General features: G+C 32.9%; 2 protein-coding genes across 2 annotated transcripts; one reads left to right on the top strand and one right to left on the bottom strand.

Annotated features, from left to right (window-relative positions):
- Positions 1-1,096: 1,096 nt before the first annotated feature.
- Positions 1,097-10,019, top strand: LOC110775412 (calcium-dependent protein kinase 2). The gene is made up of 8 exons (XM_021980016.2): positions 1,097-2,206; positions 3,683-3,826; positions 3,917-4,069; positions 5,351-5,466; positions 6,928-7,095; positions 7,208-7,335; positions 8,600-8,699; positions 9,742-10,019. The coding sequence occupies exons 1-8, from the start codon at positions 1,441-1,443 to the stop codon at positions 9,814-9,816; spliced, it is 1,650 nt and encodes a 549-aa protein (XP_021835708.2). The 5' UTR covers positions 1,097-1,440; the 3' UTR covers positions 9,817-10,019.
- A 1,758-nt stretch (positions 10,020-11,777) lies between these two features.
- LOC130464259 (basic leucine zipper 43-like) lies at positions 11,778-12,809 on the bottom strand. The gene has a single exon (XM_056833732.1). It carries the CDS (start codon positions 12,718-12,720, stop codon positions 12,175-12,177), a length of 546 nt encoding a protein of 181 aa, XP_056689710.1. The 5' UTR covers positions 12,721-12,809; the 3' UTR covers positions 11,778-12,174.
- Between the last annotated feature and the right edge of the window lie 9,130 nt (positions 12,810-21,939).

The following is a 21,939-nucleotide window of genomic DNA, read 5'->3' as shown; positions in this document are numbered from 1 at the left end:
ACCTCATTAGTAATTACTAGATTTACTACTATGTATTACTACCTCCGTCTCTTTTTGTTCTTTACGTTTTCCTTTTTGGGTATTTCAAAATATTCTTTACATTTTCTTTTATATTATCACATAAATGACTTAGTATCATATCAAAATTTGTGTCCAATTGTAATTTTAACCAATTAAATGCATTGGGTCAATTAATCTTTCACACTTTTCCATTGGAACATTGAATTTTTCTCATTTTTCAATATCAGTATTTTGATAAAAGTGAAAACATTATAAATAAACGTAATTTATCTCGTTTAAATAAAAAAATATGGAATCTCAATGCAAATTAATTAATCATTAAAACGCGTGAAAAATATCAAACGTCAAAAACAAAAAGAGAAAGAGGGAGTACCATTTTGCCACACATCTCAAACGAACCAAATATACACGTAATCCTAACGAAAGGATAATTTGTAGACAATAGATGCGAGGAGTATGGACGAATAGGATATTGGACAATTTGTTCACGTCTAGTCCAACTAGTAGTCCATGAACGTTGGAATGATACACTTCCCTTTCAAAATTACAATTTAAATTCATTTTCAAATACTTTTAGAGTTGTAGTACTCGGTATATAGTATCGGGCTTACTTTTATCGGTTAGGGAAAGTTATGTTTTGTTTATAGTGTATAGGATGGTATCTTTTGCGCCGATTTAAATGTTTGGATGTCTTTTGGGTTTTGGATATCTACTAGTTCGTGTTTTGGGTGGGATTGTTAGGGTTTTTAACGTATGTTTTACCTCTTTGAGAGGTTGTTCTTGTAACAATTCCATGATTATCTAGTAATATAATTTCGCCTTTATTAGGTTAAAAAAAGTACGCGTAAAACCTAACAAAAAGATTATTGGTAGACGAGTGGACGAAGAAAGTATTTGTCAATTTCGTCACGACTCACGTCTAGTCCAGCTAGTAGTAGTTCATTCCTTAAAACACGTTTTAGAAAATTCATTACAACTAAAAACTGCAGTTTAACAAAATTAATTCAATTAATTTCATTTATTTGCCAAAAATAAAAATAAAAATAAAAATTCAATTAATTTCGTTTTTGTGAGAGGACAAGAACAGGAGTGGCGACTGTAATTCCGCTGGTGTGTCTGTCTGTGAGTCAACAGCTTCAAACCTAAACAAAAAACGCCTGTTCTTTTCAACTCCCATCTCAAAAGTTTATCAATTTTTCCAGGAATTCTCCCTCTTTTTGAATGATCAAACCATCAAAAATCTCATCTGGGTTTAAATTACCAAGATTCCATTCATCTTTTTGTTATCCAAATCCTGTTTCCCTCTCTTCAAAATTTAATTATTTACCCAGAAAAGTACATACCCCAAGTCAATCAACTGCAAATTCATCTTAAATTTCATTCCTTGATCTGTTTTTTTTAGTATAATCTTGCTTCATAATGGGTTGTTGTGCTAGTAGAAGCAAGATTGCACAATCCAAAATCAATGGGATTAGTTCAAGCAACCCACAAAGTTATCAGCAGCAACCCCAGCAACAGCCCCAGCAAAACCAGCAACAACAACAGCAAAATCAGCAACACAGGCAACAGATTATTGTGCATCAGCAAAAACCCAATTCCCAAATCGTACAACAAGAACAAGAACAACAACAACCCCAGAAACCTAGGATTACAATTGCTGGGCCACCACTACCAGCAGATACTATATTGGGAAAGCCATTTGAGGATATTAGGTCACACTATAAATTAGGGAAAGAATTGGGTAGAGGTCAATTTGGGATAACATATTTGTGTACTGAGAATGTAAGTGGTCAGACATATGCCTGTAAATCAATTTTAAAAAGGAAATTGGTGACAAAAGGTGATAAAGAGGATATTAAGAGAGAGATTCAGATATTGCAGCATTTGTCAGGACAACCTAATATAGTTGAATTTAAAGGGGTTTATGAAGATAGGCAATCTGTACATGTGGTGATGGAGCTTTGTGCTGGTGGTGAGTTGTTTGATAGGATTATTGCTCAGGGGCATTACTCCGAACGCGCCGCCGCCTCGGTTTGTAGGCAGATTGTTAAGGTGGTTCAGATTTGTAACTTTATGGGGGTGTTGCATCGTGATCTTAAACCAGAGAATTTCTTGCTGTCTAGTAAGGAAGATGGATCTATGCTTAAAGCTACAGATTTTGGGTTGTCTGTGTTTATAGAAGAAGGTTGATTTCTTTGTAATCATTGCTTTAACTTATTTTTGTGTGCAATTGTGTTTGTGTTGGAGAATTACATTGGCATTGGCATTGACATTGACATACTATGAATGATCTGCATTGCTGTTTTTATGAATGTGTATACCCTTTTCGTAATCATTGCTTTAACTTATTTTTGTGTGTAATTGTGTTTGTGTTGGAGTATTACATTGGCATTGACATTGACATACTATGAATGATCTGCATTGCTGTTTTTTCAATGTGGAAACCCTTTAAAGTTTAAATAAAATCCTACCTAAAAGGGGAAAAAAAGATAATGGAAAGGTTTCTATTATATCATGATGATGTATTTGTACTGGTTGTCTTTTGGTCTGTTCTGCTATTTATCTGATCATGCTTTCTATGTTATGAGTAATATATGCTTTCGATGTTATGAGTAATATACTTATATTGGCAATGTATATAGTCGATGAGGCTTGCGTACCTCAAAAGCTGGTTATAGGAGCGAAATGATATCGTCTTTAAATTTTGTTATGAAGAAGATATAATTGTAAATGTAAGTCTGTAATATCTTGAACCTAGTACACTGTGCCCTGTGAAAGTGGCATAATGACTTCATGGGTTCTGATAATTGTAGTGTGGAAATGTGGAATGAATAAATGCCAAAGTTATGTGGTACCAGTAGAAATGATGTCTTACCTGTAGTGAGTTAGGACTTCAATTTTCTACATACTTCTTTCTGGATTCTACACTGTCTTCTGGATTTGGGACAACTCGTATACCCGGAATTGCAAATTATAACTGATTAGCATAATTGGATAGCTCTCAAGACTAAGCGAAAAATATTGTACTGCAGTTCCTCAAAGTATACCTCTATATCAAGCTGATGTGTTTGTATTCTCAATGGGATTTTTCTAGTTCTTTTGTTCTCAATTATTGGCCAATACCAGACTGCGATGATTACTCAACATTGTTCATGCTGTTTAGATGTGTCATTTGAAAAGAATATTGAGGCCTCAATGAACAGAACATATGGGGTAGGGTGACTTTTTAGTGACTATGATGGAATGATTTGTTGTTTCAATTGTAAGACTTTCCAGATAAGCTGTTATGTATTCTAGATATAGTTTACTATTTTTATTACATTTACCTTCTTGCTTGTCAATTCTATGAACTACCTACATTTGAAAGAGCTAAAAACCAAATTCTGACTATGATGGAATGGTTTGCTGTTTAACTGTAAGACTCTTCAGATAAGCTATATTCCAGATATAGTTTTTATTCTTATTTTTCAAAAAACTTACCTTCTTGCTTGTCAATTTTATGAACTACCTATCTTCTGAAAGAGCTAAAATCCAAATTCGGATATGAAAAATAAAAAGTCATTATTATGTTTTTACCTTCGTGGTTGTCATTTTATTGAACGGACTACTTATCATTTGGAAGAGCTTGAAACTAAATGTTGATATGAATCGAAATTTCTAGGCAAGGTGTATCGTGATGTGGTGGGCAGTGCTTACTACGTTGCTCCTGAAGTACTCCGGAGAAGGTACGGGAAGGAAATCGATATATGGAGTGCAGGAATTATGCTGTATATTTTACTCAGTGGTGTCCCACCTTTTTGGGCCGGTGAGATAAACTTTTTTTCTTGTCCTTTCTACTATAATTCACTGTGAATTGTGGAGCCAAACAGTTCATTTGAATGAATGTCTTTTGCAGAAAATGAGAGAGGCATATTTGATGCCATATTGAAAGGAGGAATTGACTTTGAAAGCGACCCGTGGCCATCTATATCAAAAAGTGCAAAGGACCTGGTCAGGAAGATGTTGCATCCAGATCCAAAGAAGCGGATCACCCCTGCTGAAGTTCTTGGTAATGCGCTTTCTTGCCTCCTTTTCTGTAGAAAGTCATTGTGAATGTGTCTTGTGCGTACACTCTTCATTGTGCTGCGCTTGTACTCCGTTACTTTTATGGCTAGTAACTCTATTTTCGGTGGCTATCACAATGACACAATCACTAGTACGCATGTAATGGGTCCAGGAGACCAGGATCCTACCCTGACACAAACGGACCGAACTTCAATTCAAGGGTATGGGTCTTAGTTTTTTTGTATCCTATGGGTTGGGTAGGGTATGGATCTAGGTATTATTGGGTATTCGAGTAGGGTATGGGTATGGGTCCAAGACTCCAAGTCTAAAGTTTCCAGATCCAAACCCCAAGACCCTCCCGAGCTTAGTTTCCAAAAAAATTGTTTTCAGTTACCAATCGAAAATTCATACTTAAGATTGCGCCTACTCAGACTCACCGAGTTACCTTGATCAGTATGATCACTCATTTTCTACGCTCAACTGCATACTACCTAGAAACTGGTCCACCGGCCAGTCACTCACCTATAATCTCCTATGATCAACTAGAGATACAACTATTTACCGGGATGTTTCGTGTGGGTAATAGTCCTTTTTAATTGTATTAATATATCAATATTGGCCATTTTTTCGCTGTTTTGCGCACTAAATCAATATATAAAAATAGGTGATATTCCCTAAAAAAAAAAGGTAATAAATGTTTATAAACCATTAGATGATCGAAAGACCCATTTTGGACTCCAGAGTCCAGACCCTACCCATCCCTATCAAACCTGTTTTGGGTAAAGGTCTTTGTGTTTTAACTTTTAAGACCCTGGGAGTCTGGGTAGGGTATAGGGTCCGGCCGTCCGGGTATTATCGGACCCTACCCATTGCCATCCTTAATTAATACTTAGGCACGTTTGTCAATGCACGATTTCAAACATTAATGTATTCTATCATAGATAGATAAGAAAAAATTATAAAAAGTTAGATATTCAAAAAATATTTATTGAGTCGAATCTAATAAGACCCTACCGACTATATTTTTTCTTATGTATAAATCACAAAAGGAAGTCAAAGTAGATTATGTGAATAGTGTCAAAAAACCAATTGTGTCATATAAATAAAAACGGAGGAAGTATTCAAGAGATGTATGATGTCACTGCCATATGAAGCTGGAAATTTGGATTTTCAACTATATTGTTGTTTGACTTTATTCATGCCATTTTCCGATTTTAACAAAATGTGGTGTTGCCATGTTAATTCTTGTAGACGTCTAACATGTCTCATTTCTGCGAACCACCAGAGCATCCATGGATGAGAGAAGGTGGAGATGCATCAGACAAGCCAATAGATAGTGCAGTGCTATCTAGAATGAAACAGTTTAGGGCAATGAATAAGCTAAAAAAGCTAGCTTTAAAGGTAAGCCTCTCTATGGAACTTTAGTTTTTATATGTGTGTTGTATACATATATCCTCCCAGGCCAAATAGAGGAATTTTTTTTGTAAGAAATAAGGTTAAGAACGTATACAGGACAGTTTGAGTTCTATTGGCAAGTTTCATTTCATGGGGGAAGATTTCACAATTATACTTTGAAGTTAGGGCGAGGATGAAATTTACTCAAACCAAGTAGATTGGACTCTTGAGAAATATTTTATAAAAACATTTTGAATATAGTACCTTAGCCCTGTAATGTATGTTATACGGACGTGTTAGCTTCTAGAACTTAACATGATAAACATCTAAGTGTTACTAAATTTTGATTGTATTTACCCGCGGACACGGTGCAAAATGAGCAATGTGCAAGGTCCACCAAAAGAACGCAATGGTTTTGGAAGAACATGCTATTATGATAAGAGAAGTTAAAGAACCTGAAATATTTTGTTTTATTTATAGCAATAGTTGAAAATAAAGAACATGTATCATGTTCTTTATCATAATGGCATATTTTTTTTACATTTGCAATTGTAATTGTGTTATTTAGGCGCAAAGTATTGTGATTCTGATAGAAATTTGAGGACGCATGCATAAATTTTGATGGACCTGAATAATATAACAAAATTGCATTTTTATCATTGATTACATTAATAAGAATTGTACGACAATATTTGCGAGAGCTCATATCTCTCACTTATGTCTTTGGTAGAACCCTTGTTTCTACCCGTCATATTTTGTAGGAGCTGGCTCACCTCTAAACTTATGCAAATACAACCTATTTATAGTTGTTGTATCCTAGTTTTTAGATTTCTCTACACTTCTCTAATATTACATACACATCACATGTCTAAGATATTTCTAGATACAATCATCACTTGATTTTTCATTACTATCTAGATTTTTTTAGAGTAACCTCTAATACACCCATAGTCCAGCCGTTGGTATTTGCCTATGGGGAAGTGTGCAAAATGTGAAATTCTGGAGTCAAATGTTGAGATGTAGAATCCATGTAAAATAATCTATAGACTATCAGCCACTTAAGCATATAGACTGATTTTACCTTGTTACTTTAGCTGTAAGACTAAGCTTGTAATGATTTGCTTACATGATTTTTCCTCCCTTTGTCAGAGTTTTAATTTTAGTGGTAAGTCTTAATGTGATCGATTTCTAAACACCTCTGTCATGTAAGCCACAAAGGTGATATATCCGCAAAGGTCTTTTGTGTTAGGTTTCAGATGGAGTTACTAAGTTGTTAGATGCCCTTTCAAATCTGTTTGCCTCTTGAAACTTAGGTAGTGTGTCAGTAAAAATTCTTGCTTGGTTAAAAGTTCGTTTACTTTTTTTCATTTTAGTTATCTTATTGGTTAATATTTTTTTTTAATAGTTACAGATTTGAATTTGGGGTTTGGTTGATTCTCATGACCCTGGCTCATCGAAATATTGCAGGTTATTGCAGAAAATATGTCTGACGAGGAAATTCAAGGTTTTAAAGCTATGTTTGCAAATATGGACACAGACAAGAGTGGTTCAATAACCTACGATGAGCTTAAAAAAGGATTAGCTGAACTTGGGTCAAAGCTTACCGAGGCTGAAGTTAAGCAACTTATGGAAGCCGTAAGTTGGAAACTATATATCATTCAGCTATATATGATTTTTTCCCTCTCGTAATCTCTTCTAAAATGTTACTTTGTTGATGCTTATGATATAATCGAATAATCATATGTAGGCTGATGTTGATGGAAATGGGACGATTGACTATACGGAATTTATCAGTGCAACAATGAATAGACACAGATTGGAAACAGATGAAAATTTATTAAAAGCATTTCGATACTTCGACAAGGATAATAGCGGGTGAGTCCATTTAAATTTGGGAAATTCTCTTTGGTCAAGTACAAACAGGAATTTTCTAAATGGTAGTCTTAAGTTTCTATACATGATTAAACAATGGCATCAGTGATGGTTTTATCTTATTATTTGGTCAAAAACTATATTATTAAACTAATTGTTAGTTACCTAGATATCCTTAAAACTAGTTTTCCCTCATAAAGCAAAAAAGTCTCTCTTCAAATCATTTCCTCCTCTTATTAGCCGATAAACCTTGAACACCCAATTTATTATTGTGCAACCAAATAGGGGATTACATTATAAGAAATTTTAAATTTGCAATGTATTTAAATAATCATATTTAGTTCCCACATTTGGATAATACATCAATTTATTTACAATGGTTTTTGTTTGAAACGCTTCAATTGATGAGAAGTCGATGAGTATGAATGGTGTACTAACCCATTAAAGAGGATATTTTTGTAAATTCAGATGTTAACCACGGTTGATGAAATCGATTAAACCGTCATTTATACCTATCTGTGATTATGTATAGAAACTGAAGGCTACCAAAGAGAACATTCTTGTCTCATTTTACCAAAGAGAAAAGTAAAAAACTTAAGTTTACCAAAGAGAATTTCCCTTTAAATTTTAATGCATTACTAAAATGTGCATATGATATTCCCATACCATTCTTTTGCTTGAGGAACTTGCATGTTCTTTTAACTTCAATTTGTGTTTTCTCGAGGTAACATCTCAAATCTCTCATCTATTCTACATTTAGCAGATAAAGTTGCTATGCCACTATGTTGCAATATATTTTCTATTGAGCTTTTGGTTCTAATTACAGCTTAATTAAAGATTTTAAGCGACTTGTTATTGGATTTGTTTAGTTTATCTGTTTATCTGTTTGCCTGATTTTTATTTTTACCTTTTAGTGTTACGTAGTAGAAGATATTTTTATTAAAAAGGAAATTCTTTGAGGGTGTTTATTGATTAATGTCATAAAACGCATCTCAAAATTAGTCTATTTTTAGGAATACGTCTAGAAATAATTGTTCTACAAAGGCTAAAATGGTAGTGTAAAACCTTGTAAAAGTATTTTCAGACATGATTTATGATGATCCGATTACTCTAAAAACACGAACTAAAATTTAAATGCTGTTCACCCACTTCAATCTATGTGTAACGGTCCAATATTCTATAACTGCAATATAATGCTTGTTGTGAGGATGAAGGGTGTCCAAGTTACTAAAGATTGTCCCTCTTTTTTTTATTTTTTTTATGTCAGATTTATTACAACAGATGAACTCGAAAGTGCCATGATGGAATACGGAATTGCTGATGAAAGCAGCATCAAAGAAATTCTCTCTGAGGTCGATACTGATAATGTAAGTATCTAATGTTCACAGTTTCACACATTTAGAATTCATCGGAATTGTGCATTAGACTGAAAATGTTTGGTAATCTCTGACTGTTACCGATATGTTTGAGATAGAGTCATGAAACTAATCTTTTACGGAGTACTCCTGTTCTAAATAATACTCCGCAGGGCATTTGGGGTCATTTCAAAGAATTGAGTTGAAATACTACCTCCGTTTCAAAATGTTTTTTACACTTTCCGTTTCATAAAGTTCTTTACATTGTGATTTATACTGTTTTTGGACAAAAAAGATTTACTATCTTATCCTGCTTCGTTCTTACCCCACAATAATTACAACTTTCCACTCAATGTCTCTTACTCTATTCATTTCTTTTTTCTTACACACACCTAACTTTTTACACATTACGTTTACTTCATCCATAATTTATTATATTCAGCCACATTTTTAAACACACTCCCTCTTTTGTCTTAATATTTGCACAAATAGTAACCGTAACTATCATTTTGAAACGGAGGTAGTACATGATTAACCTTTACTCTACAAGGTTATAAATGTTCGGCAATTGCCATACCGATGTTATTTACAATCTACATTTGGAATTCTTAGTTGGCTATCTTTAAGTGTGATTATGAGAAAATTCAAAACTTCAACTTTGCTTAATCTAGAAAGTGGCTTTTTATCTAACAAGTACATACGTCGTATTTGTCACTAATCACAGTTTAGCTGCTTAAGGATCCATCAATGTAACATTGTCTGCACTAAACTGACTTTGAAACGGAGGTAGTACATGATTAACCTTTACTCTACAAGGTGATAAATGTTCAGCAATTACCATACCGATGTTACCTACAATCTACATTTGGAATTCTTAGTTGGCTATCTTTAAGTGTGATTATAAGAAAATTCAAAACTTTACCTTTGCTAAATCTAGAAAGTGGCTTTTTATCTAACAAGTACGCCGTATTTGTCACGAATCAAAGTTAAGCTGCTTAAGGATCGATCAATGTAAAATTGTCTGCATTAGACTGATTTTGTTGCGTATAAACAGGATGGACGAATCAACTATGATGAATTTTGCGCTATGATGAAAAGTGGTACAACGCAACAAGTAAAACTGTTCTAGTTCCGAAAAATTCAGTTCATATTAGTAGAGGGGAGGGTGTTTTGTATAGTGAGGACCGGTAAATTTGCTTGTGATTAAAATTTTATTCGGCGGGAGTTGCAGGAAACCCTTGTCTATGGAAGTTTACTCTGGATTATTGCAAGAAAGTTTGGAACCATGTGTATATGTATTTATTTTGCCAGTAGATTTTGTTTATTCATTCACTTAGGTTTTTCCCTTCTGCATTTCTGCTTGAAGCGGAGTAATTTTGCAGTTGTACGTATTTAAGATGAACACCATCGCCGTTTCTGGTAGCATTCGATGTTTCGTGTCGTTTGAACATTGAATTATGACCAGTGTTATGTGTTTGGGAACCGGAGCAGTTGTTAAGTTGAAGAAGAGAATGAAAAGAGAGGAGTTTGTGTTTCCTAAACCCTTGTATTGTATGAAGTATTGTTGTTGTTTTAACTGTATGCGGCAAAATCTGACACGACATGAACCGACCACGAAAAAGTGGGTTAGTGTTAAGGGTTTACGACACATTTAATTAAACGGGTCAACACGACATGTTTATTTAAATGGGTTGGGTCGGGTTAGCTAGGTTGAGATTCTCAACACGAAATGACACTACTAAACCGCCTAAGAAAAGACAACTAGTAATTCAATGTATTTGGTGATAATTGATAAACCTTTCTAATGGAACAAACTTTATTGAATAAACATGACACAAACCGGACACGAAAACAATCGTGTTAGTGTCAAGAGTTTGCGTCACGACACGAAACGACACGTTTATTTTACAGATTGGTTTGGTGTTGAAGTTTCCCAACACATTTATATTCGACACGAACACGGCACGTTTATTTTAGGTCACTTGGGTTGAGATCTTCGGTTGTGCACAACTTCATGCGAGGATTAACGACCGGCCTCGAGCTTATCGGGCTCGCTTTTCTCTCGCCGTGTTGAAATACTCTCGGGAAAAAAATAAACCGGACAAATTGCAACAATGCTTAAAATCATTTGATTGAGAATCAAGTTTTGTTCCCTTGCGACATTAACGTTGGAAATTACTCCTACTAGTAAAGTTTTAGAAGTATTTTAGATTATAAGAAAGGACAAAAACAAAATGTCCCAAGTAGGTGTGGCAATTCGGGTCAATGGCATCTTTCGTTTATGGTCGATTTCAGGTTGTGCAAAATAAAAAAACAGAAATAATGTAAAACTTAATAGTTAATTGGTCGAACCGGTCGAATTCGGGTTCAATTTAAGTTAGGTTCGGGTATGGTAGGTTCGAGTGGAGTTATTAGGCCGTGTCAGGGATTGATAGCTCTAATCACAATTATAAGTGCCTCGTATAAGATTTTCACATGTGTCAATAATATTACTTTTTGAGCAATCCGTGTATTTCTGCAATTTTACTTGATTTTTCATGTTGATATCGTGTTCTCACCGTGGTGGAGGAAAACCGGACTTGGACTCCAAAGTTGATAATTCATTACTCACCCGACTCAGAATAACTTGTTCTATACCTACTCAACTCAAATCGAACTTGACCCAAATGACTCGATCATCACCAAAAGATTATCCAAACCCAATCGACCCAATATGTAGGACACATTTTCCAATCTTCTTCCAACAATTCAAAACAAGTTTATGACTGTGTTATTTCTCTTACTCCGTATAAGAGGTTGAGACTTAAGATGTGACAATGTGACAAATAGTTTGAAGAGAAAATATTCTTACTTATATAGGAGTACTTCGTACTTAAATTGGAGTGAGCACATGTTATCTTATTGTATAAATCTATTTACCAATAGACCCAAAAATGATCCAACCGGAATTGACATAATTGATTTCAAATGACTCATCACCCAAATATAGCTTGAACCAAAAACAATCTGAACAATTCATTTGCCACATGTCTCTACTTCAAATAAGACACATTCCAATCATTTTTCTCACATTTACTATGATAGATATTACTACATGATTTGATGTATGCTACCAAAAATTATAGTGTTCATATTATGTGCAAGGATTAAAGTATAGGCATAATTTGTCTCATGTACAAAAATTTGGCACTTGTTCATAGTATAATACCACCATGTAACGTTACAACCACATATATATGCAACCCATTGATTTCCTTAATTATCTCCCCCTCGGGTGGTGGGTTCCTTTCTTTTTCTTACCTTAAAAAAAAAAAAATCTCAACGAAAAAAAGAAAAATTTTATCGGATTTGAAGCGATGATACTACATACATTATTGTAGGTACATGAAAGGGGAAATCACATAAATTTACAAGAGTATTACATCACCGAGCCTCGTCTTTTTTTTTTTTTGGATAAGGAAAGAAAATCAGGTTAGCCCTGATTACATTACTGAGCCTCATCAAACATGGAATTACCACAATTAATGGCTTCGTCTCGTAGACAAATGGCTTCGTCTCTAAGCCGGGCATTCTCTTGAAGAAGTTCATAGTTAGACTCCATGACAAGGTTGAGTTTCTCGGCGAGTTGATGATTGGCAGCAAGAAGTTGCAAGACTTGTGATTGAAGGTTTTCGAGTTGCTTGCGTTTGCGTAGCCTAGACCGTCTAGCCGATTCCCGGTTTGATATCATCCTCTTAAGCCTTCTAATCTCTTGTTCTTCGTTTTGCTCTTTGCTTGTTGCTAATTGATCATGATCTGAACATAAAGGGTTGATAATGCTATTATTAGGGCTATGTATTGGTGTATCAATAAGACTAGGGTTTAAAGAGGTTGTTAGGTCATGGAGTGGGAGATAAGAGTGGAGATTTGGTAAGAATTTATTATGATTTGATGAAATAATGCCAAATTGGGATGGATCAATCTCATTATTGGGTTGGTTCGTAAGTGGAGGAGGTGGGAGCTCAAATCTTCTATCGTCGTTTATTTGATACATTTTTTTCTCTCTCTATTCTCGAAATTTTCAGGTTTTTTTTTCGATTTTTTCGAGTAATATGGAGAATGACGGAGAGAGAATAACGTAGAAAAAAGATCTAGAAAGAAGGTGAAGGGGGGAAATAGGGCACAAGATGGGGTGATTTATATATAGACTACAAAATTAGGTCAACATCAAGAAGTTCAATTAAACTTACCAAAGGAATATAGGGGGCACAAAAAAAGAAGAGTAGCAAATAATAGTTTACAAGTTAAAACATGTGTTTTGTATAGAGAATGTTTAATTATCCCAATTCACTTAATTCAAGCCTTTTGCGAAGATGAATTTTACTTAATTCTTGTCTTTTGCGAAGATAAATTTTACGTAGTTTGAAAAATCACCAAAGTTAGTATATAAAAGGCGCGTAAAAATCAAACTGGTGCATATATTGTGAAGCGGATGAAGTAACCAATATATATTGCACTCGTTTGATTCATAGAGAGACATTAGCATTAAGCAAATTTGAAAAAGTACCAAAATTATGTATAAATAGCGTAAACAAATCAAACTGGTGCATGTATTGTGAAACGGATAAAGTAGCTAGTAAGGAGTATTATACTCGTTTGTAAAAATTATTATGATGCCAATCATTCATTTTATAGAAACACAAACATTAATTAGTATCTTAAGTGCCAATAACATCAAATTTTGATATATTGGTATTTCCACACGGCATTGATACATAGAGAGACAATAACGTTAAGCATTAAAAAGTGAAAATAATTAGTGCATGTGTATATATAAATAGAAACTCTATAGCTTAATTTCTTTGTCCCTTGCTTTATATATATGCTTTTAAGGTGGGAATCTATGACATTTTTGTAGGCAGTTTTGTGGGAATTGGAAACAATGAACTACCAAAGTACTTACCAATTGGGTATCTATGATAATAATTTCTTAGTTTTTACTTAACTTGTTAAATTATAAAAAGAAATATTTAAGGGTAAGGATGTGTTCTATACCTCTATTCACGTGATTTCACGTATTTTTTTCTGAACTTATCTCATTTTTAAAGTTATTTTAATTTGTAAATTGTATTTGTGTAACCCTTATTTTTCATAAATTCATCTGAATTTTTTGCCTAAAATAAGTGGAGATACGGTGAACATATATAACAAAGTCTAAGATTAATACTCCTTCTGTCCTATTTTGATTGTTTTGTTTAGAATCTTGAGAGGTTTGAATATAATGTACGAAAATGATAAAGGTCACAACATGCGACCTTTAAGCCGTGTCACAATGATGACATGGCATGCTTATGTGTCATTATTTAAATTGGAAACTAAAATATATGACTTATATAACTTAACCTATTATACATGCATGTTATTGAAAAAGGTAGGAAAATCTTAATATTCTAATTTGTTTCCTTCTTTATATCGACTACCTTATTTACATATTTTCATAGTAAAAATATTGCATTGATAGTAAAAATATTATGATGACGTGTCGCCTACGTGGTGCTTATATGTACCAATTATACTCCGACACGTAAGATTACGACAACTAAATATTGTCGCAACTTGCGACCTTTATCATCACTCTTGAATGTAAATGGAAATACAATTATATATACAAGTACTGAGTAATTAATAAAATTCGATACAAGTAGGTTCTTTTCAATAGTTCGCATTCTAGAAAAATGGTAAATTTTATTTTTCACGAAAGAAATACAATAGAGAATAATTTGTCGGATATGTAGTGTATGTGGAAATATTATTTTTAGATTTATAGAAGAAGATATCACAATTAAAGATAAAAAAGTAGCCCAAATTCTTATATGAGACTGTCCTCATCATCAACTAATGGTGAGATCAGTTCACACTTGCGAATTTAGGTATGTTACTTCTATAGTTTAGACATGTTACTTTTTTTTATAATTTTAGAGGAGGTACTTTTTTTAGTTTAGGTATGTTACTTCTATAGTTTATACATGTTACTTTTTTTATACTGAGTAGTTTTAGGGGAGATACCTTCTTAGTTTAGGTATGTTACTTCTATAGTTTAGACATGTTACTTTTTTTTTTATAATTTTAGAGGAAGTACTTTTTTTAGTTTAGGTATGTTAATTCTATAGTTTATACATGTTACTTTTTTTATACGGAGTAGTTTAAGGGGAGATACTTTCTTAGTTTAGGTATGTTACTTCTATAGTTTAGACATGTTACTTTTAAAAAAAAAAAAAAAATTTAGAGGAGGTATTTTTTCTAGTTTAGGTATGTTACTTCTATAGTTTAGACATGTTACTTTTTTTATAACTAGTTGTTGGATCGTGCGCTAGCGCAGGTATACAAAATTATTTTTGTAAAAATGTTACTTAAAAGCTAGGAACTTACAATTTATGGAAAATGCTAGAAATGATATGTTAAAGTTAGATGTTGGATTTACATGTAACAGGAAATAGAAACCATATGCGTTTTAATTGATAGTTCGAAGGTACAATATATTAGGAAATTATACCCAAAGAAAATAATACATTTTGTATAGCAATGGAAGGGTGAAACCGTAAATGCTCTATTGTTAAGAATAAGACAAAATAAAACAAAGAAGCAAATGAGGGACATGCACGTAAATGCACTATTGGGTGAATAGTAATCAAAGTATGAAGCTTTATAAATGTTGGGATTTTAGATGAGGTTCTTTTTTAGTTTAGGTATGTTACTTCTATAGTTTAGACATGTTACTTTTTTTATACGGAATAGTTTTAGGGGAGGTACATTTTTAGTTTAGGTATGTTACTTCTATAGTTTAGACATGTTACTTTTTTGGCAAATTTGTCAAAAACTACCTTATAAAATATGATTTTTGCGAAAAACTACCTTATAAAAAAAATGTTGTAATAAACTACCTTATAAAAAATTTATGTTGTAAGATACTACCTTTTCCCAAATTACGAACGTTTGATTGAAATTTCGGGATTGACTTTACCATATATATGTCACGTGCCATTTAATTACGTCTTTCCCGTTAGATGTCGCGTAATATGCACCTAGTAAAGCCAACGTCGTAATTTTGAATTAATGCTCATAATATGGCCAAAGGTAGTATCTTACAACATAAAATTTTTATAAGGTAGTTTATTACAACATTTTTTTTATAAGGTAGTTTTTCGCAAAAATCATATTTTATAAGGTAGTTTTTGACAAATTTACCTACTTTTTTTTATATATAATTTTAGAGGAGGTAAACTTTTTTAGTTTAGATATGTTACTTCTATAGTTTAGATCTGTTACTTTTTTTTTTTTAGTTTTAGGGGAGGCCGGTACGCTATTGGTTTCGCGCTCGTCACACCATCAAGTTGATGGTGTGACTGGTCTCACAAGAAACGCCCTGAAAAAGTAGATACATGAAAGGTTTTTGAGACTCAAATTGAGCCTCTCGCCAATGGAGATGAGCTATAATATTACTAGTTTTTAATATACGCAATTCGTGCATGCGTGGATGTTAAAATGTGTGTATGCTGACATTAAGAAATCAAAATTAATTAACGTAAAATGACTATGGAGTACTTTTTTTTCTTCTTCAGAAAGTATCTTAACCAAAGGTTTAATATATATATATCAATTCCAAGATTTCATCACAAATGACCGATTAAAAAGTTAAGAAAATGTTTAAAAGTATATAGCAATCTAACGTGTGATTTTTGTCGTCCGAAATGATAAATCTCACAAACACAATTTATGTTTTTATTTTCTTAATTAGTGCATGGATTCAGAATAAGAATATATAATCACATGTATCAACACAATTTCAAGAGAAACGGTGGTGGACTATTTGGGATAAACTCGCTTGTTTGATTTACTCTTTTTTTCTTAGAATTGTTTAGACTCCTATTACTTTTAAAGTAAATCGAATGGCAAAGGTGACTTGAATAATTTTAGTTTTTCGTTTGTAGAATAGAGATTTTTGCAATTATAATAAAATTGTATTTGAACCTTTTTTTTTTGGTCTCTTTTGACTTCTATTGACATGTTTTATTGTTTCGTGAAAAAAAATGAGATATTACGGAGGCGATTTCCATAATTTTTTACTTCTTTAATTACTCACTTTTATGTTTGTTACAGAAAAAATTAATTTCATTGTTGACTTCTTGTTGTCATATTGCCAATAGGGAATATTTTATGCATATATTATTTGGTTTTCCTAATTTGCATTAAATAACAATTTTTAAAAATTACTAAAATAACCACCTTTTAAATTGTCGAGGGTATTTTAGTCTATTTTATAGGGGACACGAAAAAATAATTTACAAAAATGACCTAAGGAGTTCCTTTATAAAATAGACTAGTCTTATATGCACGCGATGTGTGCGAATATAAGAAATAGATTTGTGTTATTACATTTAAACCTGAAATAATATGTAAAAAAATATAATATAAATGCGATGTGTTCGAATATAAGAAATAGATAAGTTAGATAAAATCGAACGCATATAAACAGATTGATTAAAATAGTAAGAATTTAATTAATGGGGTAGGTCGATTTAAATGCTTCTTTGGGCTTCTCATATTCGGTAGATTGTTATTATATTCGCTATTTTATAAGTATGAAGGGTAATTTAGTAATCCGAGGGGGACACCAAAAATGGATTTACTAAAATAACCTCACATCTTCACTTATATAATAGAGATATTCACATTCCTAGCTCTCTATTTATAGAAGTTCATTTAGATTAGGAAACCTTTTATTATCTTTACACAATAAGTAATTATTTAATGCCAATAAAACAATAATTATTAGGAGATAGAATATTTTTTTAGCTACTCTATCTTTAATTCTATATCTATTGAAGTGAACTTAATTAAATAGCTGAAATTATCTAATATAAGAAACCACTTAGCTTGTTGAACTTAGTACGGAGTAGTAGTTAGGAAGTAAAATAAACAGAAAAAGAACCAATCAAAATGTAGATCAATACATCAAAACTGAAAAAGTTCTCCAATTTCTATAAATAGAAATACGAAAGTATATGATTGGAATAAAACATAATATGAAATATTAATAATGGAAGATGCATTGTATTTTTGTATATAATGGATATTTATGGAAAAAAAGAAAAATAGTACATAGAAAAAAAAAAACATCATTTTCTGCATGCACTAAGTTATACTTCCACCTTTTTGTCTATTTTTATCTAAATTAGGAAGATAGCAATTATCATAATATAATGTGTTGTCCTTTGCCAATAAGTGTTAATTAGTCTTAACCCAAAGGAAGGTTGATTTTTGCAGGGGAAGGTATTTGTGAATATAATGATACGGCTTATTCTAATACGTTTTTTTATAATATCGTATAACGGTATAATTATGTGTATTATTAGTATCCCTTCATGATCCAGTTCATGTTGAATAAACACAACTGCCCATGGCACGTGTGTCACGCACCATATGCGTGTCACTTGTTTTGTTCACCTATATGTGTTGCACTCAGAAGGAAGGTGTGCCAAGTAAAGATGGTCATGGGCCTCGAGCCCGGCCCATTCGGCTTTGTGTCGAGCCGAGCTGAAAAGTTCAAAATAAGGCCCATACCAGCGGGCTTTTGTATCGGGTCGGGTTGAAACGTCGTGGTTAAGCCTAATTTTAATAAATTTAGCGTGCTTTGTCGTGCCGGATCGAGTCGTGTCGTGCCTTTTCCCCAAAAAATCGGCCGAATCCTGACCCACGGCCCACGACTTCATGCCCGGGTCGGATCGGGCTTTTTTCGTGCTTGTGTCGGGCCAGGCTTTTTTTGTGTCGCCAACCCACAACCATCTTTAGTGCCAAGATCCAGAAGGAACATGTTACAATTTTGACAAATGATAGTCCCATTTTCCGACCTAACTCGCCAAAATTTCGAACTTGATCATGACGTGAACACCCTAAATGTTTTACCAAAATGCGTTGATATAGTGTAAAAATCAAGCTATTGCGGTATTTATAAAACATATGAATTGTATATTTTCTTAAACCTCATTTATTTTCGTTGTAGTATTAATCATCATTCAGTAGCACGATTTCACAACATGTACTTCCTTCGATTTTTTTTAGTTGCAACACTTTGCTTTTTACGTTTGCCAATGCATATCTTGAACAATTAATATATTTGATTATCGATAAGTAAAAGTTACAAACAATAGATTTTCGCAAAATATACAATAAGACGAATCTAACAAGATTTCACATGAATATGTTTTTCCTAAAATATAGTCATAAAAAATAAGCAAAGTAAATATGTAAATAGTGCAAAAAAATAAAGTGTTGCAACTATTTTGAATTGGAGGAAGTACTATATAACGCGCCCCGATCCTAACCTTTCTACTTTCTAGTACCTTGCCTTAAATAGAAATCTTACATAGATGTGAGCCAAGGACGGCAATATGATACTTCTCCACTCGTGGGGTTAGCTTCCATTTCCAATGATATTGAAAACATAGAACTTTAGCACATTCATCAAAGGTTTATCCTAATTAAGCAAGGTTTAAATCCTTAATTATTTTATTACACACAACACAATGCATAGACAGACTATACATTACATGGTACACCACTTTAACACTTAGAAACTCGAGATTTAAGACTTTGTTTAGTGCTCAATAATCACATATTATTGATATAATTTTGTGGATTAGTAATTTTCTTAATTAAAAGTTGGCAAAAGCCAGTGAAGCAATGGCTGTAGGCCATGTATCATTGTGGATCCCAATTTTTTCACTGACAAAATAGGCAGTGATTTGGGCTTTTCTATGTTTGGCAAGATTAAGCAGCTTTTTTGGTTATGAAATTATTAAAATGTCTTGTAATTTTTATTTTATTTTTGTTTCTTTGCTAGTCATAGAGACAGTTGTTAAATATAATATAGGAAAAATGACGTGTGAGTTGAGACTAATTGTATAGAAAAAAAAGATGAACCAACATATAAGATTAGTAAATTACTCAACTTATTATCAAATTGGTTTTAGGAGGATAAAATCCTATCAAGCTTAATTGTATATATATGGCCAGACTCGATTTGACTCAGTGTAACTTATCAACAGTACAAATAAAAAAAAAGGATATATTGGATGGGGGTTTCAATCCTGTGACCTAATTTACACAAATCCTTAATCTTAACCACTAGACCAAAATCTCATTGGTGTCCTAAATTATATATTCTTTTTGTTGTATAAGATAATGTATACAACGAACTCACATCGATCCACATGCTAGCTGAGATCAATTATCTCCATCGAAAAACGGAGCTAGAGAGTGACTAACATTAATACTAGTAAAATCGTGGACTGTTATAAAGATAATTGGTTTTAGGATGAAACTTTATTGAGTTTATAGAGTCAAATATCTCCTTTGACAACAAAAGCGTATCAGAGTTAGGCACAATAAAACTTATCCAACATGAACTTGACTCAACCCATAAAATCACCAAATTCAATAAAAAGTTAATTTACCCTCGTATATGATATTAACGATCAAATATATGCATTCTGAATTATAACTTTCTATCTTAACATTTAAACTAGACATAGACATTAAGAGTGAGGACAACTAATTTGTCCATCTTTAACTTCTTACATGTGTCATGGGGTTGTCCTTAAACTTAAGGACTTTAAACCTTTTTAGGCTTTTGATTAAAGTAAGATTAATTAAGAATTAGAAGGAAGGAATCCAAGGTTTTGGGACTCTTAACAAAGGAAGCAACTTGTAGAACAGACAACCATTCGTGTTAAGAAGATGCACGTGAGGTTTAATTTCTTAATCATTACATTCAATGAAGAATATTATATGCACGTGTGCTGAAATTATACTGTATCATGAACTTACTTACTTATCAAGGCAGCTTAATTGCATAGGAAACTTGTTTCAATCACTAATAAAATTTACACAATTACTACTCCATCCGTTCCTTAATATTCGCACCGTTTTGACTGAACACGCTTGTCAATGCATAACTTTGATCTTCAATATTTTTAACTACGTACATATTATATAAACTAATAAAAACATTAATATTTTGAAAATATATATTAAGATGAAACCAACAATATATTATATACTAACATTTATTTTCATATACTAGAAATAAAACAAGATCAAAGTGAATTATGTCAATAGTGCAAAAAGTCAAAACGGTGCGACTATTAAGGGACAAAGGGAGTAGTAGTTAACATTAAAAAAAATTCTATAAGGCGGTCTTACACAAAAGTCCACCTTGGTATCATACAAGTTAAGCAATGGAACCAATTAGTTAAGCACTGATACCAATTAGTTAAGCAAAAGAATTAATTAGTTAAGCAATTGAATCAATTAATTAAGCAATGTAATCAATTAGTTAAGAAATGGAACCAATTAATTAAACAATCAAAGTGGTCTTTCCGGTAAGGCGGTCTTACACAAAAGTTGCCGAGTTAACATTATGTAATATGAAATGATCATGTTCTATACTAGTAGTTGTGCTCAGAACTAATTCGTATGAACTCGTTCCACCTAATCTTACAAATTTTGACTAAACTTGATTTAACTTAATAAAATGGTTGTCCATTCTTTCCCTCATAAAAAATATGTGGTAGTACGTAATAATCTATAGTTGTTTAACCATTTCATAAAATGGAGTAAGCTTTTACAAATGATATACTCCCTCCGTCCCGGAATACTCGACCCGGTTTGACCGGCACAGAGTTTAAGGGACTTGGATTGACTTATTTAATTTAATAGGTAGTAGTTGATAGTGGGGTATTATTTTAATGTAGTTAGTGGGAGGTGGGTTAAGAGGTGGGGTTGGGGGAGAGTTGGGGTTGAATTTTTAATTATTTTTTGTATGGAGTAGGGGGTAGGTGGGTTAATAAGGGTGGAGTGAGAAATAATATAATATTGTTAGAATACATCCATTTTTAGAAACAGGTCAAGTATTAAGGGACGGCCCGATAAGGAAAACAGGTCAAGTATTCCGGAACGGAGGGGAGTGAGCGGATTATTGCCAGGAAGCTTCACAGATGAGACTCATGAGAGGACAGATTAGTAAATTGCTCCATGCACCAACTAACACATCACCGGCTAAAGGTCTATCGAAAGTCAAAATAGTTATTTCTTTGATAAATTCAACAACTTAATTACTTACTTCTTTCTATAATGAACTAATAACCGCGCATATATCCGGTTTAAGGCTCTGTTTGGTAGGGCGTAAAACATTTTCCTGGAAAATAATTTTCGC

Source organism: Spinacia oleracea, chromosome 6, assembly GCF_020520425.1.
Source record: "Spinacia oleracea cultivar Varoflay chromosome 6, BTI_SOV_V1, whole genome shotgun sequence".
Lineage (NCBI taxonomy): Eukaryota > Viridiplantae > Streptophyta > Magnoliopsida > Caryophyllales > Amaranthaceae > Spinacia > Spinacia oleracea.
The sequence above is the reverse complement of the archived record's forward strand: the minus strand, read 5'-3'. Positions and strand labels throughout refer to the sequence as shown.